This window comes from Rhinoraja longicauda, chromosome 2 (assembly GCF_053455715.1).
Source record: "Rhinoraja longicauda isolate Sanriku21f chromosome 2, sRhiLon1.1, whole genome shotgun sequence".
NCBI lineage: Eukaryota > Metazoa > Chordata > Chondrichthyes > Rajiformes > Arhynchobatidae > Rhinoraja > Rhinoraja longicauda.
Genome location: NC_135954.1, coordinates 12,317,158 through 12,336,860, shown reverse-complemented (window position 1 = coordinate 12,336,860; position 19,703 = coordinate 12,317,158). Strand labels below are relative to the sequence as shown.

Here is a 19,703-nt window from a genome sequence, read left to right as displayed (position 1 = left end):
ATATACCTATCTAATTTACTCTTAAATAATAAAATCGAGCCTGCCTCCACCACTTCCACCGGAAGCTCATTCCATACAGCCACCACCCTCTGAGTAAAAAAGTTACACCTCATGTTACCCCTAAACTTTTGTCCCTTAATTCTGAAGTTATGTCCCCTTGTTGGAATCTTCCCCACTCTCAAAGGGAAAAGCTTACCCACGTCAACTCTGTCCTTCCCTCTTAAAATTTAAAAAACCTCTATCAAGTCCCCCCTTAACCTTCTGCGCTCCAAAGAATAAAGACCCAACCTGTTCAATCTCTCTCTGTAGCTTAAGTGCTGAAACCCAGGCAACATTCTAGTAAATCTCCTCTGTACTCTCTCTATTTTGTTGACATCCTTCCTATAAATTGGCGACCAGAACTGCACACCATACTACAGATTCGGCCTCACCAATGCCCTGTACAATTTTAACATTACGTCCCAACTTCTATATTCGATGCTCTGATTTATAAAGGCAAGCATACCAAACGCCTTCTTCACCACCCTATCCACATGAGATTCCACCTTCAGGGAACAATGCACAGTTATTCCCAGATCCCTCTGTTCCACTGCATTCTTCAATTCCCTACCATTTACCCAGTACGTCCTATTTTGATTTGTCCTACCAAAATGCAGCACCTCACACTTATCAGCATTAAACTCCATCTGCCATCTTTCAGCCCACCCTTCCAAAAGGCCCAAGTCTCTCTGTAGACTTTGAAAATCGACTTATCTTAGTATCATCTGCATGTTTAGTTTTGCTTGTTTGCCTCTCTGATTGTTTTAGTATCAAATCAATTGGAATGCCCTATCATGGACAGCACACAACAACAGTGGTGTTGTGTGTGAGATTAGATTTTAGAGATACAGCGTGGAAACAGGCCCTTCGGCCCACCGAGTCCGCGCCGACCAGCGATCACCCCCTACACTAGCACCGTCCAACACACTCGAAGCCAATTAACCTCCAAACCTGCGCGTCTTTGGAGCGTGTGAGGAAATCGGAGCACCCGGAGAAAACCCACGCAGTCACGGGGGGGAACGTACAAACTCTGTACAGACAGCACCCATGGTCAGGATTGAACCCAGGTCTCTGGCGCTGTAAGGCAGCAACTCTACCGCTGTGCTACAGTGCTGCACAATATAGTTAGGGAGCACATCTTGCGCAGGTTGGTGCCAGCTACCAGATGACATTGCAGACTTTGAATATAATTTAACATTGCTCCAAAAGAAATAAATATTTTATTCTATTTAGACAATAGACAATAGGTGCAGGATGAGGCCATTCGGCCCTTCGAGCCAGCACCGCCATTCAATGTGATCATGGCTGATCATTCTCAATCAGTACCCCGTTCCTGCCTTCCCCCCATACCCCCTGACTCCGCTATCAATCTGCTTCAATCATTAATTTCTGCTTCAATCATTAATATTCCTGGTTCAGTGGAGGGGGGATATTTGGAGTGAGAGTTGAAGCAAACTGAAAGTGGACAAACTTGGATTGTTTTCTTTGGAGTGTTGTTGTTTGAGGAGAGGCTTGATGGAAGTACAAAAAAAATTATGAGAGGCATAGACTGGTTGGACGTTCAAAACATTTTTCCCAGAGGAGAAATATCAATGACTGGAGGGGTTAGCTTTAAGATCGGAGAGAGAATGTTCAAAGGAAATGTGCGGGACACTTTTTTTTTAACGGAGAGTGTTGGGGGGGGGGGCCTGGAATGCATTGCCATGAGTGATGGTGGAAGCAGATACGATATAGGCGTTTAAGAAGCTTTCAGATAGGGACATCTGAATGGAATGGGCTTCCGGTGGAAGTGGTGGAGGCTGGCTCGATTTTATTATTTAAGAGTAAATTGGATAGGTATATGGAGAGGAGGGGATTAGAGGGTTATGGTCTGAGTGCAGGTAGATGAGACTAGGTCAGGGAGAATGGTCGGCGTGGACTGGTAGGGCCGGACAGGCCTGTTTCCATGCTGTAGTTGTTATATGGTTATATGGTTATATGATATGGATATACAGGGAAACATAGAAACATAGAAACATAGAAAATAGGTGCAGGAGTAGGCCATTCGGCCCTTCGAGCCTGCAACGCCATTCAATATTATCATGGCTGATCATCCAACTCAGTATCCCGTACCTGCCCCCTGATCCCTTTAGCCACAAGGGCCACATCTAACTCCCTCTTAAATATAGCCAATGAACTGGCCTCAACTACCTTCTGTGGCAGAGAATTCCACAGATTCACCACTCTGTGTGAAAAAAAACTTTCTCATCTCGGTCCTAAAAGACTTCCCTCTTATCCTTAAACTGTGACCCCTTGTTCTGGACTTCCCCAACATCGGGAACAATCTTCCTGCATCTAGCCTGTCCAACCCCTTAAGTTTCTATAAGATCCCCCCTCAATCTTCTAAATTCCAGCGAGTACAAGCCGAGTCTATCCAGTCTTTCTTCATATGAAAGTCCTGCCATCCCAGGAATCAATCTGGTGAACCTTCTCTGTACTCCATTTATGGCAATGGAGGGATATGGATCATGTGCAGGATGAGGAGATTAGTTTGACTTGGCATTCTATTAGGCGTGACATTGTGGGCCTGTTCCTGTGCTGTTCTGTTCTATGTTCTTTTCTGTATTCTATGCTGATGCATTGGTACATTGGAGGATGGCACACAGGTTAAGACTTGGATAATTTGACCGTAGACACGCCCCTAGTGGTCAAATATATCACGGAAGAATCTTGTCTCCTTATCAGTAATGAAATCGAGTGTATCTGTCACCTTGTTGTATCTGCTACCTTCTACCCAAATGGTATCATCTGCAAAACATATATAGCAAGGAGGGAAACGGTTAGCAAACCTGTAGATAATATAAAAGTTATTCCGACGCATTGTTTCCAGAATCCCAGTGCAATCAGACAAGTGCGTGCATGGCAATTATGTTGAAAGTATCTCATAAAAGGGATGGCGGGACTGTCATATGGGGAAAGATTGGAAAGACTGGCCTTGTATTCACTGGAATTTAGAAGGATGAGAGGGGATCTTATAGAAAGGTTTAAAATTATAAAAGGACTGGACAAGCTAGATGCAGGAAAAATGTTCCCAATGTTGGGGGAGTTCAGAACCAGGGGCATCTAGCTTGTCCAGTCCTTTTATAATCTTAAAATTTCTATAAGATCCCCTCTCATTTTTTCCTCACCTCAGACCAAGAATAAAGGGGACGCTATGTAAAAATGAGATGAGAAAAAACTTTTTCACCCAGAGAGTTGTGAATTTGTGGACCCCTGCCACAGAAGGCAGTCGAGACCAATTCACTGGATGAATTTAAAAGAGAGTTAGATAGAGCTCTAGGGGCTTGTGGAATCAAGGGATATGGGGAGAAGGCAGGCACGGGTTACTGATTGTGGATGATTAGCCATGATCACAATGAATGGCGGTGCTGGCTCGAAGGGCCATATGGCCTCCTCCTGCACCTATTTTCTATGTTTCTATGTTTCTATAACAGAAGTTGTGTGACCAAATGGGAGAGAACCTGCATTTAGTTTGCACATTTTTTGGTAACTTGGGAATATGTCTCACAGTCATTGACTCCTTTTAAATGAGAGTTGAATAACAAACAGCAAAGTTCTGCAAGTGGCTATAAGGTCATAAGTGATAGGAGCAGAATTGGGCCATTCGGCCCATCAACTCTACTCCACCGTTCAATCATGGCTGATCTATCTCTCTCTCCTAACCCCATTCTCCTGCCTTCTCCCCATAACCCCTGACACCCGCACTAATCAAGAATCTATCCATCTCTGCCTTAAAAATATCCATTGGCCTCCACGGCCTTCTGTGGCAAATAATTCCACAGATTCACCACCCTCTGACTAAAGAAATTCTTCCTCATCTCCTTCCTAAAGGAATGTCCTTTAATTCTGAGGCTGTGACCTCTGGTCCTAGACTCTCCCACTAGTAGAAACATCCTCTCCACATCCACTATATCCAAGCCTTTCACTATTCACTAAGTTTCAATGAGGTCTCCCCTCATTCTTCCAAACTCCAGCAAGTACAGGCCCAGTGCCGGCAAAATCTCATCAAATGTTAACTCGCACATTCCTCGGATCATTCTTGTAAACCTCCTCTGGACCCTCTCCAGAGCCAGCACATCCGTCCTTAGATATAGTGTCCAACATTGCTCACAATACTCCCAATGCAGCCTGACCAGCGCCACATAGAGCCTCGGGCTTAAGGTGAATAATGTGTTAGTTACGGGATGACTAAAGGGCAAGATGCCACGTGACCTCTCCGCTGTGCTATTCCTTGTTTACTTTTCCTACACATCCTACACATGTTCTGTGTAGAAAGGAACTGCAGATGCTGGAATATACCGAAGATTGACACAAAGTGCTGGAGTAACTGAGCGGGTCAGGCAGCATCTCTGAAGAAATAGGATAATAATAATAATAATAATAATAATAATATATTCCTGAAGAAGGGTCTCGACCCGAAACGTCGCCCATTCCTTCTCTCCTGAGATGCTGCCTGACCTGCTGAGTTACTCCAGCATTTTGTGAATAAATACGTTCGATAATATATTCCTTTATTCGTCCCACACCGGGGAAATTTACAAGAATGGGTGACGTTTCTGGTCAGAACCCTTCTTCGGACTGAAGCCTGCCAGAGATGCTGCCTGACCCGCTGAGGTACTCCAGCACTTTGTGCCTATCTTCCACTGATGTTCTACGTTCTATTACCTCCAATCTCTGGAATTGAATTCCATTTGCCACTTTTCTTAGCTCCAGACCAATTAATTTATGTCTTTCTCGCTACCGATTGCAATATTTTAGTTTTTATTTAGTTTAGAGATACTGCACAGAAGCAGGCCCTTCGGCCCACCGAATCCACTCCGATCACCCATACACTAATTCTGTCCTACACACACCAGGGAAAATTTATACAAGCCGATTGACCTACGAACCTGTACGTCTTTGGAGTGTGGGAGGAAACTGGAGCACCTGGAGAAAACCCACGCGGTCACAGGGAGAACATGCAAACTCCATACAGACAGCACCCGTAGTCAGGATCGATCAAGGGCCTCTGGCACTGTAAGGCAGCAACTCTACCGCTGTGCCTCCCCAAATCTGTAGCATCCTTAATTGTGTTCCAAACATTTAAGTCCAAAGCATTGACATGCAATACAAAAGGATGTGATCTATTGGTGAGCCCTGCAGAAGTCAATAGACAATAGACAATAGACAATAGGTGCAGGAGTAGGCCATTCAGCCCTTCGAGCCAGCACCGCCATTCAATGCGATCATGGCTGATCACTCTCAATCAGTACCCCGTTCCTGCCTTCTCCCCATACCCCCTCACTCCGCTATCCTTAACAGCTCTATCCAGCTCTCTCTTGAAAGCATCCAACGAACTGGCCTCCACTGCCTTCTGAGGCAGAGAATTCCACACCTTCACCACTCTCTGACTGAAAAAGTTCTTCCTTATCTCCGTTCTAAATGGCCTACCCCTTATTCTTAAACTGTGGCCCCTTGTTCTGGACTCCCCCAACATTGGGAACATGTTTCCTGCCTCTAATGTGTCCAATCCCCTAATTATCTTATATGTTTCAATAAGATCCCCCCTCATCCTTCTAAATTCCAGTGTATACAAGCCCAATCGCTCCAACCTTTCAACATACGACAGTCCCTTTCAACATACAACATACAACATATTTCTTCAGTCACATTTCAATGGCTCAATATGGCTCGAAGGGCCGAATGGCCTACTCCTGCACCTATTGTCTATTGTCTATTGAAGGCAAACAGCAAATCCAACATCCAGATGAAGGTGCAATGCCGGCTAATGGCACGGTGGCACTGCGGTAGAGTTGCTGCCTTGCAGCACCAGAGGTTCGATGCTGACTATGTTGTGGTTCCCTGAGCCTCGAAATTAAGACATGCGACGCGGAGAATTCTTCGAGAAGTTAAAAGCCTATATTTGCAAACAACGGCTGGAACAACCAGGAACCCAACCACCTGACTGCCCACTTAGTACACCGGGCAGCCTATCTTTATAGGATTCTTCCAAACCTATCTTCTTTACCTTATCTCATACCCACATTCTTTTCTGCAATCATTCATTTCTTTGCAGTTACCCTATCTGTCCCGCCACCATTAAATCCCATTCTGTAATTTGTCCTTATCTTAATGTTCTTATCCCTTCATATTCCGCCACCCTTGTTTTCTATTCTAGTCCATCCATCATCACAAGACGTATGTCTTTTCTTATCTCGCCACCATTACCTTTCATCTAAATGTGACAAGGTTCCAGACAGTTGCGAAAGGTAAAGAGACAATGTTTGGTGCACTATCAAAGTATAAAGAATGCTGAGATAAATATAAAGAATGCCTAAGTAGTACACATCAAAGTATATGACTACAGGTGCTGTCTGTAGGGAGTTTGTACCTTCTCCGCCCCTCCCCCCCCCCCCCCCCCCCCCCTGTGACTGCGTGGGTTTCCTCCCACGCTCCAAAGGCGTCCAGCTCTGTAGGTTAATTGGCTTTGGGTAAAGATTGTAAATTGTTCCTTGCGCGCAGGGTAGTGCAGGTGAACGCTGGTCGGCAGAGACTCGGTGGGCCGAAGGGCCTGTTTCGGTGGCTGTCTCTCCAAACCGAATGAAAAGTAAACCTTGTTTTCCAGGCTCACTGTGCTGGACTCGGACGGGTTGGAGAACTCCACCACTGCCAGAGTCACCGTCACCACACCGGCCGATGACCCTCCCGTTGCCGACGCGGGGCCGAATCAGGTGGTGACCCTGCCACGTAATAACATCACGCTGAACGGAAACCACAGCCGAGACGACCACGTGATTGTAAACTACGAGTGGTCGCTCAGCGCGGACAGCAAGGGCACGGTTGCTGTGATGCAGGTCAGTCTTTGATGCTACGATGCAGCCTATTCATTCACAAAATGCTGGAGTAACTCAGCAGGTCAGGCGGCATCTCAGGAGAGAAGGAATGGGCGACGTTTCCCACTTTAGATAGCTCCTCTGTCCCTCTCTTCCCCTCCCCCTTCCCAGACCTCCCTCTATCTTCCTGTCTCCACCTATATCCTTCCTTTGTCCCGCCCCCCTGACATCAGTCTGAAGAAGGGTCTCGACCCGAAACGTCACCCATTCCTTCTCTCCCGAGATGCTGCCTGACCTGCTGAGTTACTCCAGCATTTTGTGAATAAATACCTTCGATTTGTACCAGCATCTGCAGTTATTGTCTTATACGACTTGATGTAGCCTAGCCTGATCTGCGCTGGGGAAATGCCATTTAATGGGATGGGACCTGCTCAATCCAATTTGGAGGAGTGCGTTTTCACACTTCTCAACCTTTTGCCCGAGGGGTTTGGGAGGAAGGCCCAGCCTTGCTCAGCCCAGCCCAGCCCAGCCTTGCTCCCAAACCCCTCGGGCAAAAGGTAGAGAAGTGTGTAAACGCACTCCTCCAGATTCACGGACAGTTTCTACCCAGGCAACTGAACCATCCTACCTACCACAACCAGAGAGCAGTCCTGGGCTACTACCTCCCTCATTTGGAGACCCTCGGACTATTTTTTATCGCACTTTACTGGCTTTATCTTGTGCTAAATGTTATTCCCTTTATCATGTATCTGTGCACTGTGAATGGCTCAGAGCAAGTCTGAGGTCATCCTGTTCGGCCCCCCCCTGACTCCATCAAAACGATAACGGGCAGCCTTGGAAGCCTATCCTCCCTAGTCAAACCGCATGTCAAAAACCTTGGCGTGATATTTGACTCTGCATTAAAGTTTGACAAGCAAGTCAACGCTGTGGTAAAAGCCAGATTCTTCCAGCTTCGTACCATTGAATGGTGGTGCTGGCTCGAAGGGCCGAATGGCCTCCTCCTGCACCGATTGTCTATTGTCTATCTTCGGTTTCCTCCCACATTCCAAAGATGTACAGGTATGTAGGTTAATTGGCTTGGTGTATGTGTAAAAAAAATTGTCTCTCGTGTATTTAGGATAGCGTTAATGTGCGGGGATCGCTGCTCGGTGTGGATTCGGTGGGCCGAATGGCCTGTTTCCACGCTGTATCTCTAAACTAAACTAGACTAAACTTGTCCTATGGTTTTATAATGTCCTTTCTATAATGTTTAAGGCAGCATTAACTAAAGTTGTGTTTAGGTGTATCATTGGTTTTAAATTCTTGCATCCATTGGCCAATGAGGCCAGTTTATTGGCTATATTTAAGAGGGAGTTAGATGTGGCCCTTGTGGCTAAAGGGATCAGGGGGTATGGAGAGAAGGCAGGTACAGGATACTGAGTTGGATGATCAGCCATGATCATATTGAACAGCGGTGCAGGCTCGAAGGGCCGAATGGCCTACTCCTGCACCTATTTTCTATGTTTCAAGATTCAAGATTCAAGATAGCTTTATTGTCATCCAAATTGGACGAAATTCAGTCACCCACAGTCCAACAACAAAAGCATCAAAATAGGCATTAAAATTACACAACCCCCAAAACACACAAAAGAAACATCCATCAAGAAAACATCCATCACAGTGAGTCTCCTTTTCCCTTCTCCTGCTGTCCTCTCCCGCGGTCAGGTTGTTGTTCTATGTTCCTATTGCATTTTAGTTTTAACATCTCATTCAATGGAGCTGGATTAGCTTGGTATTTATGAATCGCAATTCTACTTTCTCAGGGCCTGCAGAGTCCTTGCCTCCAGCTGTCTGCGATGCAGGAGGGTGAATACACGTTTCAGCTGACTGTGACCGACTCTTCCGGGCAGCGGTCCTCAGCGAAGGTCACTGTCCATGTGCAGCCTGGTGAGTCCCCAGCGAAGACGTGTCCCACCCAAAGAAATGACGGTCCGCTAAACGGTGGCACGGTGGCGCAGCGGTAGAGCCTCTGCCTCACAGCGCAAGAGACCCGCCGGGTTCAATCCTAACCATTTTTAATTTTAATTTTTATTTTTTAAATATAAAAGTTTTATTCCAAAGAAAAACATACAAACATACTAAGCAAAATGTGATCAAACAAAAGCCGCCTGTATCGGCAGTTTACAAAATAAACAATTATCACATTAAAATCCCGCCATCTCTGTCAACAATACATTCGACCCCCCCCGCGGTGACCAGCGTTCCCGGAAGGCCTCCAGTGTCCCCGTGGACACCGCGTGTTCCCTCTCCAGGGACACGCGGGCACGGACGTAAGCCCAGAACAGGGGTAGGCAGTCGACCTCTGTGAGGCCGTCGACTGCCCGCTGCCTGGACCCGCGGATGGCCATCTTGGCCAGGCCCAGGAGCAGACCGACAGGGAGACCCCCTCCTCCCTCCTGACCCTCCCCCCTCTGTACCGGGTGCCCAAAAATGAAAAGCGTAGGGCTAAAATTGAGCCAGAACTTGAGGAGCAGCCCCTTCAGATACTGGAACAGGGGCTGTAACCTCACGCACTCTGTATATAAAAATGGTACACGGTCTCCTCCTCGCCGCAGAAGCGACAGGTCAATCCTAACCTTGTATGCTGTCTGTACGGTGTTTTGTACGTTCTCCCCGTGACCCATGTGGGTTTTCTCCGGCATTTTCAATTTGCTCCCACACTCCAAAGACGTACAGGTTTTATAGATTAATTAGCTTGGTATAAGTGTAAATTGTCCCCAGTGTGTGTAAGATAGTGTTAGTGCGCTGGTCGCTGGGCCGAAGGACCTATTTCAGCAATGTATCTCTAAACTAAACTCAACTAAACCCCAGAGATCAAGAAACTAATTGGTTGAGAAAACAGCTTGTAATAAGTCTGAAGAAGGGTCCTGACCCAAAACGTTCCATATCCATTCCCTCCTCAGATGCTGCCTGATCTACTGAGTTCCTCCAGCACTTTGTGTGGTTAGGTCACAAGGAATTAGGAGTAGATTAGGCCATTCGGCCCATCAAATCTAATCCGCCATTCAATCATGGCTGATCTATCTCTCCCTCCTAACCCCATTCTCCTGCCTTCTCCCCATAACCCCTGACACCTGTACTAATCAAGAATCTATCTATTTCTGCCTTAGAAAAATCCATTGACGGCCTCCACAGCCATCTGTGGCAAAGAGTTCCACAGATTCACCACCCTCTGATTACAGAAATTCCTCCTCATCTCCTTCCTAAAGGAACATCCATTAATTCTGAGGCTGTGGCCTTTGGTCCCAGACCCTCCCACTAGGTCCAGCATGTTCAGAGCAGAGCCATGGCCATTCTTCCCCTCATCCTGGTAGTATTTGCTGCAGGAAACTGTGCTGAACGAATAGTGGAGACAACCAAACATTTTCTTCACTCCAAGCGTTTCCTTACCTCTGAACACTTTAATTTATGGACTCTGGATTCTCATCCCGTTTACGTTAGACTTGAGAGATACAGTGTGGTAACAGGCCCTTCGGCCCACCGAGTCCGCGCCGACCAGTGATCACCCTGTACACCAGCAGTATCGTAGAAACTAGAGACGATTTACAATTTCACCGAAGCCAATTAGCGAAGCCTACAAACCTTCACGTCTTTGGAGTGTGGGAGGAAACCGGAGCACCCGGAGAAAACCCAGGTGCTCACGGGGAGAATGTGCAAACTCCATACAGACATCACCCATGGCCAGGATCGAACCTGGGTCTCTGCCGCTGTAAGGTTGCTGCTGTGCTGCTGAAAGTGCTTCTTGGTGTATTTTGTGTGCAGTAAGCTTATTGGATGTCTTATTCACCTTGCAGGTGCTGTTCATAAACAGAAATGGGTGCACCTTTAACACCAATGTAATCTGCAAAGATGCCATATTGTAGGACATTATGTTCAAATTGGTTGCTGGTGCGGCTGCTCATTTAGATGCCGATGAGAATTATTTCTGACTTGCCCTTGTGAAGTTTGTCACTATTTTGTTTAGTTTAGAGATACAGCGCAGAAACCAACTCTGCGGCCCACTGAGTCTGCACCGACAAGCGATCCCCGCACATTTGCACAATCCTACACATACTAGGGACAATTTACGCTCACACCAAGCCAATTAGTCTATAAACCTGCACGTCTTTGGAGTGTGGGAGGAAACCAAAGATCTCGGGGAAAACCCACACAGGTCACGGGGAGAACGTTCAAACTCCGCACAGACAAGCACCCGTAGCCGGGATCGAACCTGGGTCTCCGGTGCTGCAAGCGCTGTAAGGCAGCAACTCTACCGCTGCGCCACCGTGCCAGTGTCGCCCTTGGCCAAAATTGTAAACTTTTTCTTTTACGTGGTCTTGAGGAAATTGTCACAGATCTGCTGAGAATGACTACTAATGTTCCTCTCCTATTTAGGAATACTCTTCACGCTACAATATTAAAACACTTTAAAGAAACCAAACATGATTCACAAGAGATTTGTTCAAGTTATGCACGGTTTCTACATTCTGTATAACTGCATGTGTCGTGGAACCTGCTTTCAATATTTAAAAGATGGACACAAAGTGCTGGAGTAACTCAGCGGGTCAGGCAACATCTCCGGAGAAAAAGACTGGGTAACCTTTTGCGTCGGGACTCTACTTCACCTTTTTCTTCAGAGATGCTGCCTGACCCGCTGAGATTCTTTTTAGATTTAGAGATACAGCGCGGAAACAGGCCCTTCGGCCCACCGAGTCCGCGCCGCCCAGCGATCCCAGCACATTAACACTATCCTACACACACTAGGGACAATTTTTACATTTACCCAGTCAATTAACCTACATACCTGTACGCTCTGGAGTGTGGGAGGAAACCGAAGATCTCGGGGAAAACCCACGCAGGTCACGGGGAGAACGTACAAACCCCGCACAGATGGCGCCCGTAGTCAGGATCGAACCTGAGTCTCCGGCGCTGCATTCGCTGTAAGACAGCAACTCTACCGCTGCGCCACCGTGCCGCCGGAGTCACTCCAGCATTTTTTGTCCTATCCTTGGTAGAAACCAGCATTTGCAGTTCCTTGTTTGTATATTTAAGATCTTTGCTTCCATTTTGACAATGGTTTGGTCGTAAATGCAGTATTATTTACTTGCAGTGTTCTTGCCTTAGAGGGAGTACAGAGAAGGTTCACCAGATTGATCCCTGGGATGGCGGGACTTTCATATGAAGAAAGACTGGATAGACTAGGCTTGTACTCGCTGGAATTTAAAAGACTGAGGGGGGATCTTATAGAAACATATAAAATTCTTAAGGGGTTGGAGAGGCTAGATGCGGGAAGATTGTTCCCGATGTTGGGGGAGTCCAGAACCAGGGGTCACAGCTTAAGGATAAGGGGGAAGTCTTTTAGGACCGAGATGAGAAAACATTTCTTCACACAGAGAGTGGTGAGTCTGTGGAATTCTCTGCCACAGAAGGTAGTTGAGGCCAGTTCATTGGCTATATTTAAGAGTGAGTTAGATGTGGCCCTTGTGGCTAAGGGGATCAGGGGGTATGGAGAGAAGGCAGGTACAGGTTACTGAGCTGGATGATCAGCCATGATCATATTGAATGGCGGTGCAGGCTCGAAGGGCTGAATGGCCTCCTCCTGCACCTATTTTCTATGTTTCTATGTTTCTATTGCTTTGCTGTATTTTTTCTCACAGAGGTCAACAGTCCACCTGTGGCAATCGTGGGTCCGGACAAGGAATTAATAAGTCCGGTTGAAAGCACCACTCTGAATGGAGAGGGAAGTACTGATGACCAGGGTATTGCATCGTATCATTGGGAACTGATCAGGTAACTGTTGCCTGGAACTAACAGGGGGTGCATTTTGGAGAAACAAGGAACGGCAGATGCCGATTTACAAAAAGAAGACACCAAGTGCTGTCGTAACTCAGCGGGTCAGGCATCGTCTCTGGGGAAACGTTTCAGGTCAGGGCCCTTCTTCAGCACTTTGTGTCTTTAAATGGTGCATTTTGTTTGCTCCCAGTTTCCCTGAGTGTGGCACAAACTAACCACAGCTAAGGACATAATTAACACTCGTCATCGCCTTGGCCATGGCTGTATACAATCAACATATTTTAAAATTAAAACATATTCTTGCCTCAATCCTACAAATTCCTGGCTAAGTCCCATTCCATACATTGGCAGACCTCCCAATCCTTCCGAATTTAGCGGAAAGTTTCAGCTTTCTTATTTCATTTCCGCCATTCCGATTTCGCCTCACATTTTTCCGTAAAAACATGAGCGGTGGGGGAGAGGGGAAGTGGAGGTGGGGGGAAAGGGGGGAGGAGTGGGGGTGGGGGGAGAGGAGTGGAGGTGGGGGGAAAGGGGGGAGGAGTGGGGGTGGGGGGAGAGGAGTGGGGGTGGGGGGGGAACAGAGAGTGGAGGGGGAGGGGACATGGACCGTTGTGATTTGCTGTGGAAGACCACTGGAGCAAGTATGTCTTCAATGAAATTAGGTAAGTGCAGTTTTAAATGAACCTCCTCCTTCATACCTTAGTCATACATTTTATGGCCATTGTTCTTTTATTCAATATCAAGAGATATTGATATCAAGCGATATTGATATCAAGAGATATTGATATTGATATTGAGAATTGGGATGTGTAAAGAAAAAGCAAAATAGAAAAAACAAAACAAACCATTTTTTTCTTTGTGTTGGAAAAAGTATTTCTGTTCAATAACCTTTCTATAAATAGCAGAATATACTCATGATAGGCCTGACATTGTGCATGTAGTCCAAGAACTACACTGTTGGAAATAATAGTAATTTTTCACACATGAATGTGGCGTGCATATATTTTTTTTAGCTGAGAAGTTGCATTACGCGCCACATTATGAATTTCTATGTGAAATTCTGAATTTTGGACATCAAAATTGTGAATTTGTAAAATCAAATGTTGGGAGGTCTGCATTGGGTACAAAATCCAAGTGAGCAGTTCAGCCCCCCCTTGTGGAAAGTAAATTGTCTTCTGTAAATACAAGTGGTGTGGGGCCATATTTCCTCATGCCACCATGGCCAATGTTTAACTATCAGCCCTGGACATTGAAAGGAGGCATTACCTCATTGCTGTTTGGAGGATCTGTCTGTGCATGCAAACTAAAGGCAATGCAAATGTTGTCATTTTGTGATGAGGAAAGCCACTACAAGCACAGCAAGTGAAAAGATGAAAAAAACAAAACTACAGATGCAGGAAATCTGGGGGTGGGGAAGCTGAATTATTTGGGTTTAGTTAAAGGTGAAAGAGGCAAAGTGTAAAGGAGATAAGGGGGACAAGTTTTTTTTTTTTACAGAGGGGTTGGTGGGTGCTGTTGTACATCGTGGTCCGGTATCTGTTGTACCTTTGTTGAGACTCTGGACGGACCACAAGTACACGTGTGTAAAAGGTTATAATGCTGGAGCTTAAATCCAGGCTGTTCATTCCGTGGCCACCTGGAACCAGAGTGACCACCTAATCACCTCATTCTCTTATATACACGTTACTACCCAGGCAAACAAAGTAGTCCTTGTGATACAACAAAGTAGTCCCTGCAATATCACAACAGGTGCCTGGAACGTGCTGGGTGGTGCTGGGTACAGATAAAATAGTGGCACTTAAGAAAGATTTAGATGGGCACATGGATCATGTGCAGGCAGAGGAGATTTAGCTCAGCTTGGCATTATGTCCGGCACAGACAGTGTGGGCTGAAGGGTCTGTTGCTGTGCTGTAATTTTCTCTGCTTTATATTTAAAATGCTGCAAAAACCCAGCTGGTCAGGCGGCATCCATAGAAAGATAGAGTGGCTAAACTTTTAGTTCTGGCATCCTTTCATGTGTGAACTTGGTTTCTCTTTGCCGAGCCTGCTGAGTGTTTCCAACTCAATGCACCATCAGCTTCTGCCACTCTATTATCAGGCTTCGCAATGATCCTTCCATGAGCCAGGGCGCTGTCCGATCCTCCTCTACCTCATTGTGGATGTTGGACTTTGTCTCTGGACCAATATAGAAGGATGAGAGGGGATCTTATCGAAACGTATAAAATTATTAAGGGGTTGGACACGTTAGAGGCAGGAAACATGTTCCCAATGTTGGGGGAGTCCAGAACCAGGGGCCACAGTTTAAGAATAAGGGGTAGGCCATTTAGAACAGAGATGAGGAAAAACTTTTTCAGTCAGAGAGTTGTGAATCTGTGGAATTCTCTGCCTCAGAAGGCAGTGGAGGCCAATTCTCTGAATACATTCAAGGGAGAGCTAGATAGAGCTCTTAAGGATAGTGGAGTCAGGGGGTATGGGGAGAAGGCAGGAACGGGGTACTGATTGAGAATGATCAACCATGATCACATTGAATGGCGGTGCTGGCTCGAAGGGCCGAATGGCCTTCTCCTGCACCTATTTTCTATTGTCTATTGTCTATTGACTACCAGATTCAGGGACAGTTTCTTCCCAGCCGTTATCAGGCAACTGAATCGTCCTACCACAACCAGAGAGAGCAGTGCTGAACTACTATCTGCCTCTTTGATGTCCCTCAGACTATCCTTGACCGGACGTTGCTGGCTTTGCCTTGCTCTAAACGTTAGTTCCTTATCATGTATCTATGCACTGTAAATGGATTGATTGTAATCATGTGTTGTCTTTCCGCTGCCTGGTTAGCACGTAACAAAAAGCTTTTCACTGTACCTCAGTACACGTAACAGTAAACTAAACTAAACTGATGCGCTACAATGGTGTGAGCCATATTCTGCACTCTGTATCTTTCCATTCATCCTACCTATTGTGCTTGAGTTTGTCTTGATTGTATTTATGTACAGTATTATCTGGTCTGAAGAAGGGTCTCGACCCGAAACGTCACCCATTCCTTCTCTCCCGAGATGCTGCCTGACCTGCTGAGTTACTCCAGCATTTTGTGAATAAATCGTATTATCTGGTTTGATTGGATAACATGCAAAACAAAGCTATTAACTGTATCTATGTAAACCTGACAATAATAAGCTGACAAAAATAAACCTAAAAGAAATCAGCCTTACTTTCTGGATTTCCTGCATCTGCACGTTTGTTAGGGACTAAAAAAAAATTCTGTATTAATTTTAATGTTTATGCTGTAATTGTAATTTTCTTTTTGCAGAATCCGCAGGCATTGGCACTTTCATTTCACTGCACATCTTGTATGTGTATGCGACAAATAAACTTGACTTGACTTTTGATCTTTTCTTTCATTTTCATTGGGTTTCCTCGTCTGAAAAATATCAAAATTTGCATTGTGTCTACATGCCAGTACAATAGACAATAGGTGCAGGAGGAGGCCATTCGGCCCTTCGAGCCAGCACCGCCATTCAATGTGATCATGGCTGATCATTCTCAATCAGTACCCTGTTCCTGCCTTCTCCCCATACCCTCTGACTCTGCTATCCTTAAGAGCTCTATCCAGCTCTCTCTTGAATGCATTCAGAGAATTGGCCTCCACTGCCTTCTGATGCAGAGAATTCCACAGATTCACAACTCTGACTGAAAGTTTTTCCTCATCTCAGTTCTAAATGGCCTACCCCTTATTCTTAAACTGTGGCCCCTTGTTCTGGACTCCCCCAACATTGGGAACATGTTTCCTGCCTCTAACGTGTCCAACCCCTTAATAATCTTATACGTTTCGATAAGATCCCCTCTCATCCTTCTAAAAGTAGCCATTGAATCACTTTGAGGCTGTGAAAGGTGCCTTATCAATGCAACCTCTCTTTTTCCCCAGTGGTTCCAATGTGAAAATTGAAGGAAAGGACAAGGCAGTAGCCACAGTTTTGGGACTCCAGGTTGGATTCTATCAGCTTAGACTGACCGTCACTGACCAACAGGGTCTGAACAGCTCAAAGATTCTGGCAATCAGTGTCAAAGAAGGTCAGTGGCCACATAATTTTGTAACTTGGCAAGCTTCCATTAATTTAGTGCGCCAAGCTAACGTACCCTATTTATTGTTCGATTCTTCGGCATGTAACGGGTGATTTTAATGCGGTTAATAGTTTAGTCGTAAGGTCATGTGATAGGTGTAGAATTAAGCCATTCGGTCCATCAAATCTACTCTACCATTTAATCATGGCTGATCTGTCTCTCCCTTCTCCATCTCATTCTCCTGCCTTCTCCCCATAACATGTACTAATGAAGAATCTATCCATCTCTGCCTTAAAAATATCCACTGACTTGGCCTCCACAGTCTTCTGTGTCAAAAAAATCCACAGATTCACCATCCTCTGACTAAAGAAATTTCTCCTCATCTCCTTCCTGAAAAAAACGTCCTTTAATTCTGAGGCTATGACCTCTAGTCCTAGACTCTCCCACTAGTGGAAACATCCTCTCCACATCCACTCTATCCAAGTCTTTCACTATTCTGTACGTTTCAATGAGGTCCCCCCTAATTCTTCTAAACTCCAGTGAGTACAGGCCCAGTGCCGATAAACACTCTTCCTAGGTTAACCTACTCATTCCTGGGATTAGGATTCCTGGGATTAATTTAGAGACGTAGCGTGGAAACAGGCCCTTCAGTCACCGAATACCTGCCGACCAGCGATCTCCATACACTAGGTCTATTCTGCGCACTAGGGACAATTTATAATTTTACCAAACCCAATTAGCCAACAAACCTGTACATCTTTGGAATACGATACGATAGAAATGTATTTATCCCAGGAGAGAACTTGATCTAATGGAATCATCTTTGGAATAGTATTTTGCACCAAAAAAGAATAAACATGGATTTTTAAATATTTTATTTTAGATTTAGAGATACAGCGTGGAAACAGGCCCTTCAGCCCACCGAGTCCGCGCCGCCCAGCGATCCCCACACATTAACACTATCCTACACACACTAGGGACAATTTTTACATTTACCCAGTCAATTAACCTACGTCTTTGGATTATGAAAACTAGAAAGGATTGACTCTGCTGTGAAATAATATCCCACTCAGTAATAAGCTGTATTTTGACTTTGTTTTTAAGAGGTTAACGGTTGTCCTGTGGCCAATGGTGGGGGTAACCATGTTCTGTCATTGCCCAACAACTCCATCACTCTTGATGGTTCCAGATCTACTGACGACCAAGCCATTGTATCCTACCTTTGGACCAGAGATGGGCAGAGTCCGGCGGCAGGTGTGAGTATGAAACTTACGCTAGTTCAGCCGCTGTCCGCGCCTGTATAACTAATCACTTATTCTTTGCGTAGTTTGTAGGCACAAAATGCTGGGGTAACTCAGCGGGACAGGCAGAATCTCTGCATAGAAGGAATGGGTGACGTTTTGGGTCGAGACCCTTCTTCAGACTGAAGTCTGCAAAAGGGGTGCCTGAAGTCTGCCTCAGAAGGCAGTGGAGGCCAATTCTCTGAATGCATTCAAGAGAGAGCTAGATAGAGCTCTTAAGGATAGCGGAGTCAGGGGGTATGGGGAGAAGGCAGGAATGGGGTACTGATTGAGAATGATCAGACATGATCACATTGAATGGCGGTGCTGGCTCGAAGGGCTGAATGGCCTCCTCCTGCACCTATTGTCTATTGTCTGTTGAGTATGACGTCTGAGGTTCTGAGTCTGAAGAAGAGTCTCGACCCAAAACATTACCCATCTTTCGATCCAGAGATGATGCCTGTCCTGCTGTTATTCCAGCATTTTGTGTCTCTCTTTGGTGTAAGCCAGGATCTGCAGTTCATAAGGTCTTAAGTGATAGGAGCAGAATTCGGCCATTCGGCCCATCAAGTCTGCTCCGCCGTTCAATACTGTCTGATCTATCTCTCCCTCCTAACCCCATTCTCCTGCCTTCTCCCCATAACCCCTGACACCCGTACTAATCAAGAATCTATCTATCTCTTCCTAAACTTTACACAGTTTAGCCTTGGAGTACTCTCAGCAGCAACGAAAGGGAAAGAAATGTCTTTGAAGAAAATAATATCTTTGAAGAAAATAATGTCGTTGAAACATGTTCCTTCTGGGCCAGTTCATTGTATTATATCATCAAAGTCAACCTGGTCACATGAGAAAGGAATAGATGATGGGATTGTTCCTAATGTTCCTTTTGCATGAATCCGTGCTGACTGGAATTTTCTCCTTTACAGGTAACATAGAAACATAGAAACATAGAAAATAGGTGTAGGAGTAGGCCATTCGGCCCTTCGAGCCCGCACTGCCATTCAATATGATCATGGCTGATCATCCAACTCAGTATCCCGTACCTGCCTTCTCTCCATACTCCCTGATCCCTTTAGCCACAAGGGCCACATCTAACTCCCTCTTAAATATAGCCAATGAACTGGCCTCAACTACCTTCTGTGGCAGAGAATTCCACAGATTCACCACTCTGTGTGAATAAAAACGTTCTCATCTCGTTCCTAAAAGACTTTTCCCCTTATCCTTAAACTGTGACCCCTTGTTCTGGACTTCCCCAACATCGGGAACAATCTTCCTGCATCTAGCCTGTCCAACCCCTTAAGAATTTTGTAAGTTTCTATAAGATCCCCCCTCAATCTTCTAAATTCCAGCGAGTACAAGCCGAGTCTATCCAGTCTTTCTTCATATGAAAGTTCTGCCATCCCAGGAATCAATCTGGTGAACCTTCTCTGTACTCCCTCTATGGCAAGAATGTCTTTCCTCAGATTAGGAGACCAAAACTGTACTCAATACTGTCCCGCCATTCCGGGAATTAACCTAGTAAACCTACGCTGCACGCCCTCAATAGCAAGAATATCCTTCCTCAAATTTGGAGACCAAAACTGCACACAGTACTCCAGGTGCGGTCTCACCAATGCCCTGTACAACTGCAGCAGTAAGTGTGAGGTGTTGCAATTTGGGAAGTCAA

At 45.7% G+C, this 19,703-nt stretch overlaps 1 protein-coding gene across 2 annotated transcripts in view; it reads left to right on the top strand.

Annotated features, from left to right (window-relative positions):
- Positions 1–19,703, top strand: part of LOC144602190 (dyslexia-associated protein KIAA0319-like) — an 88,922-nt gene that overhangs the window by 47,124 nt on the left and 22,095 nt on the right. For both annotated transcript variants that reach the window (XM_078414943.1, XM_078414933.1), the window contains exons 10-14: positions 6,683–6,911; positions 8,693–8,816; positions 12,566–12,698; positions 16,621–16,766; positions 17,862–18,013. In XM_078414943.1, the coding sequence (XP_078271069.1) occupies positions 6,683–6,911; positions 8,693–8,816; positions 12,566–12,698; positions 16,621–16,766; positions 17,862–18,013 (784 nt within the window). The remainder of the gene's footprint in view (positions 1–6,682; positions 6,912–8,692; positions 8,817–12,565; positions 12,699–16,620; positions 16,767–17,861; positions 18,014–19,703) is intronic.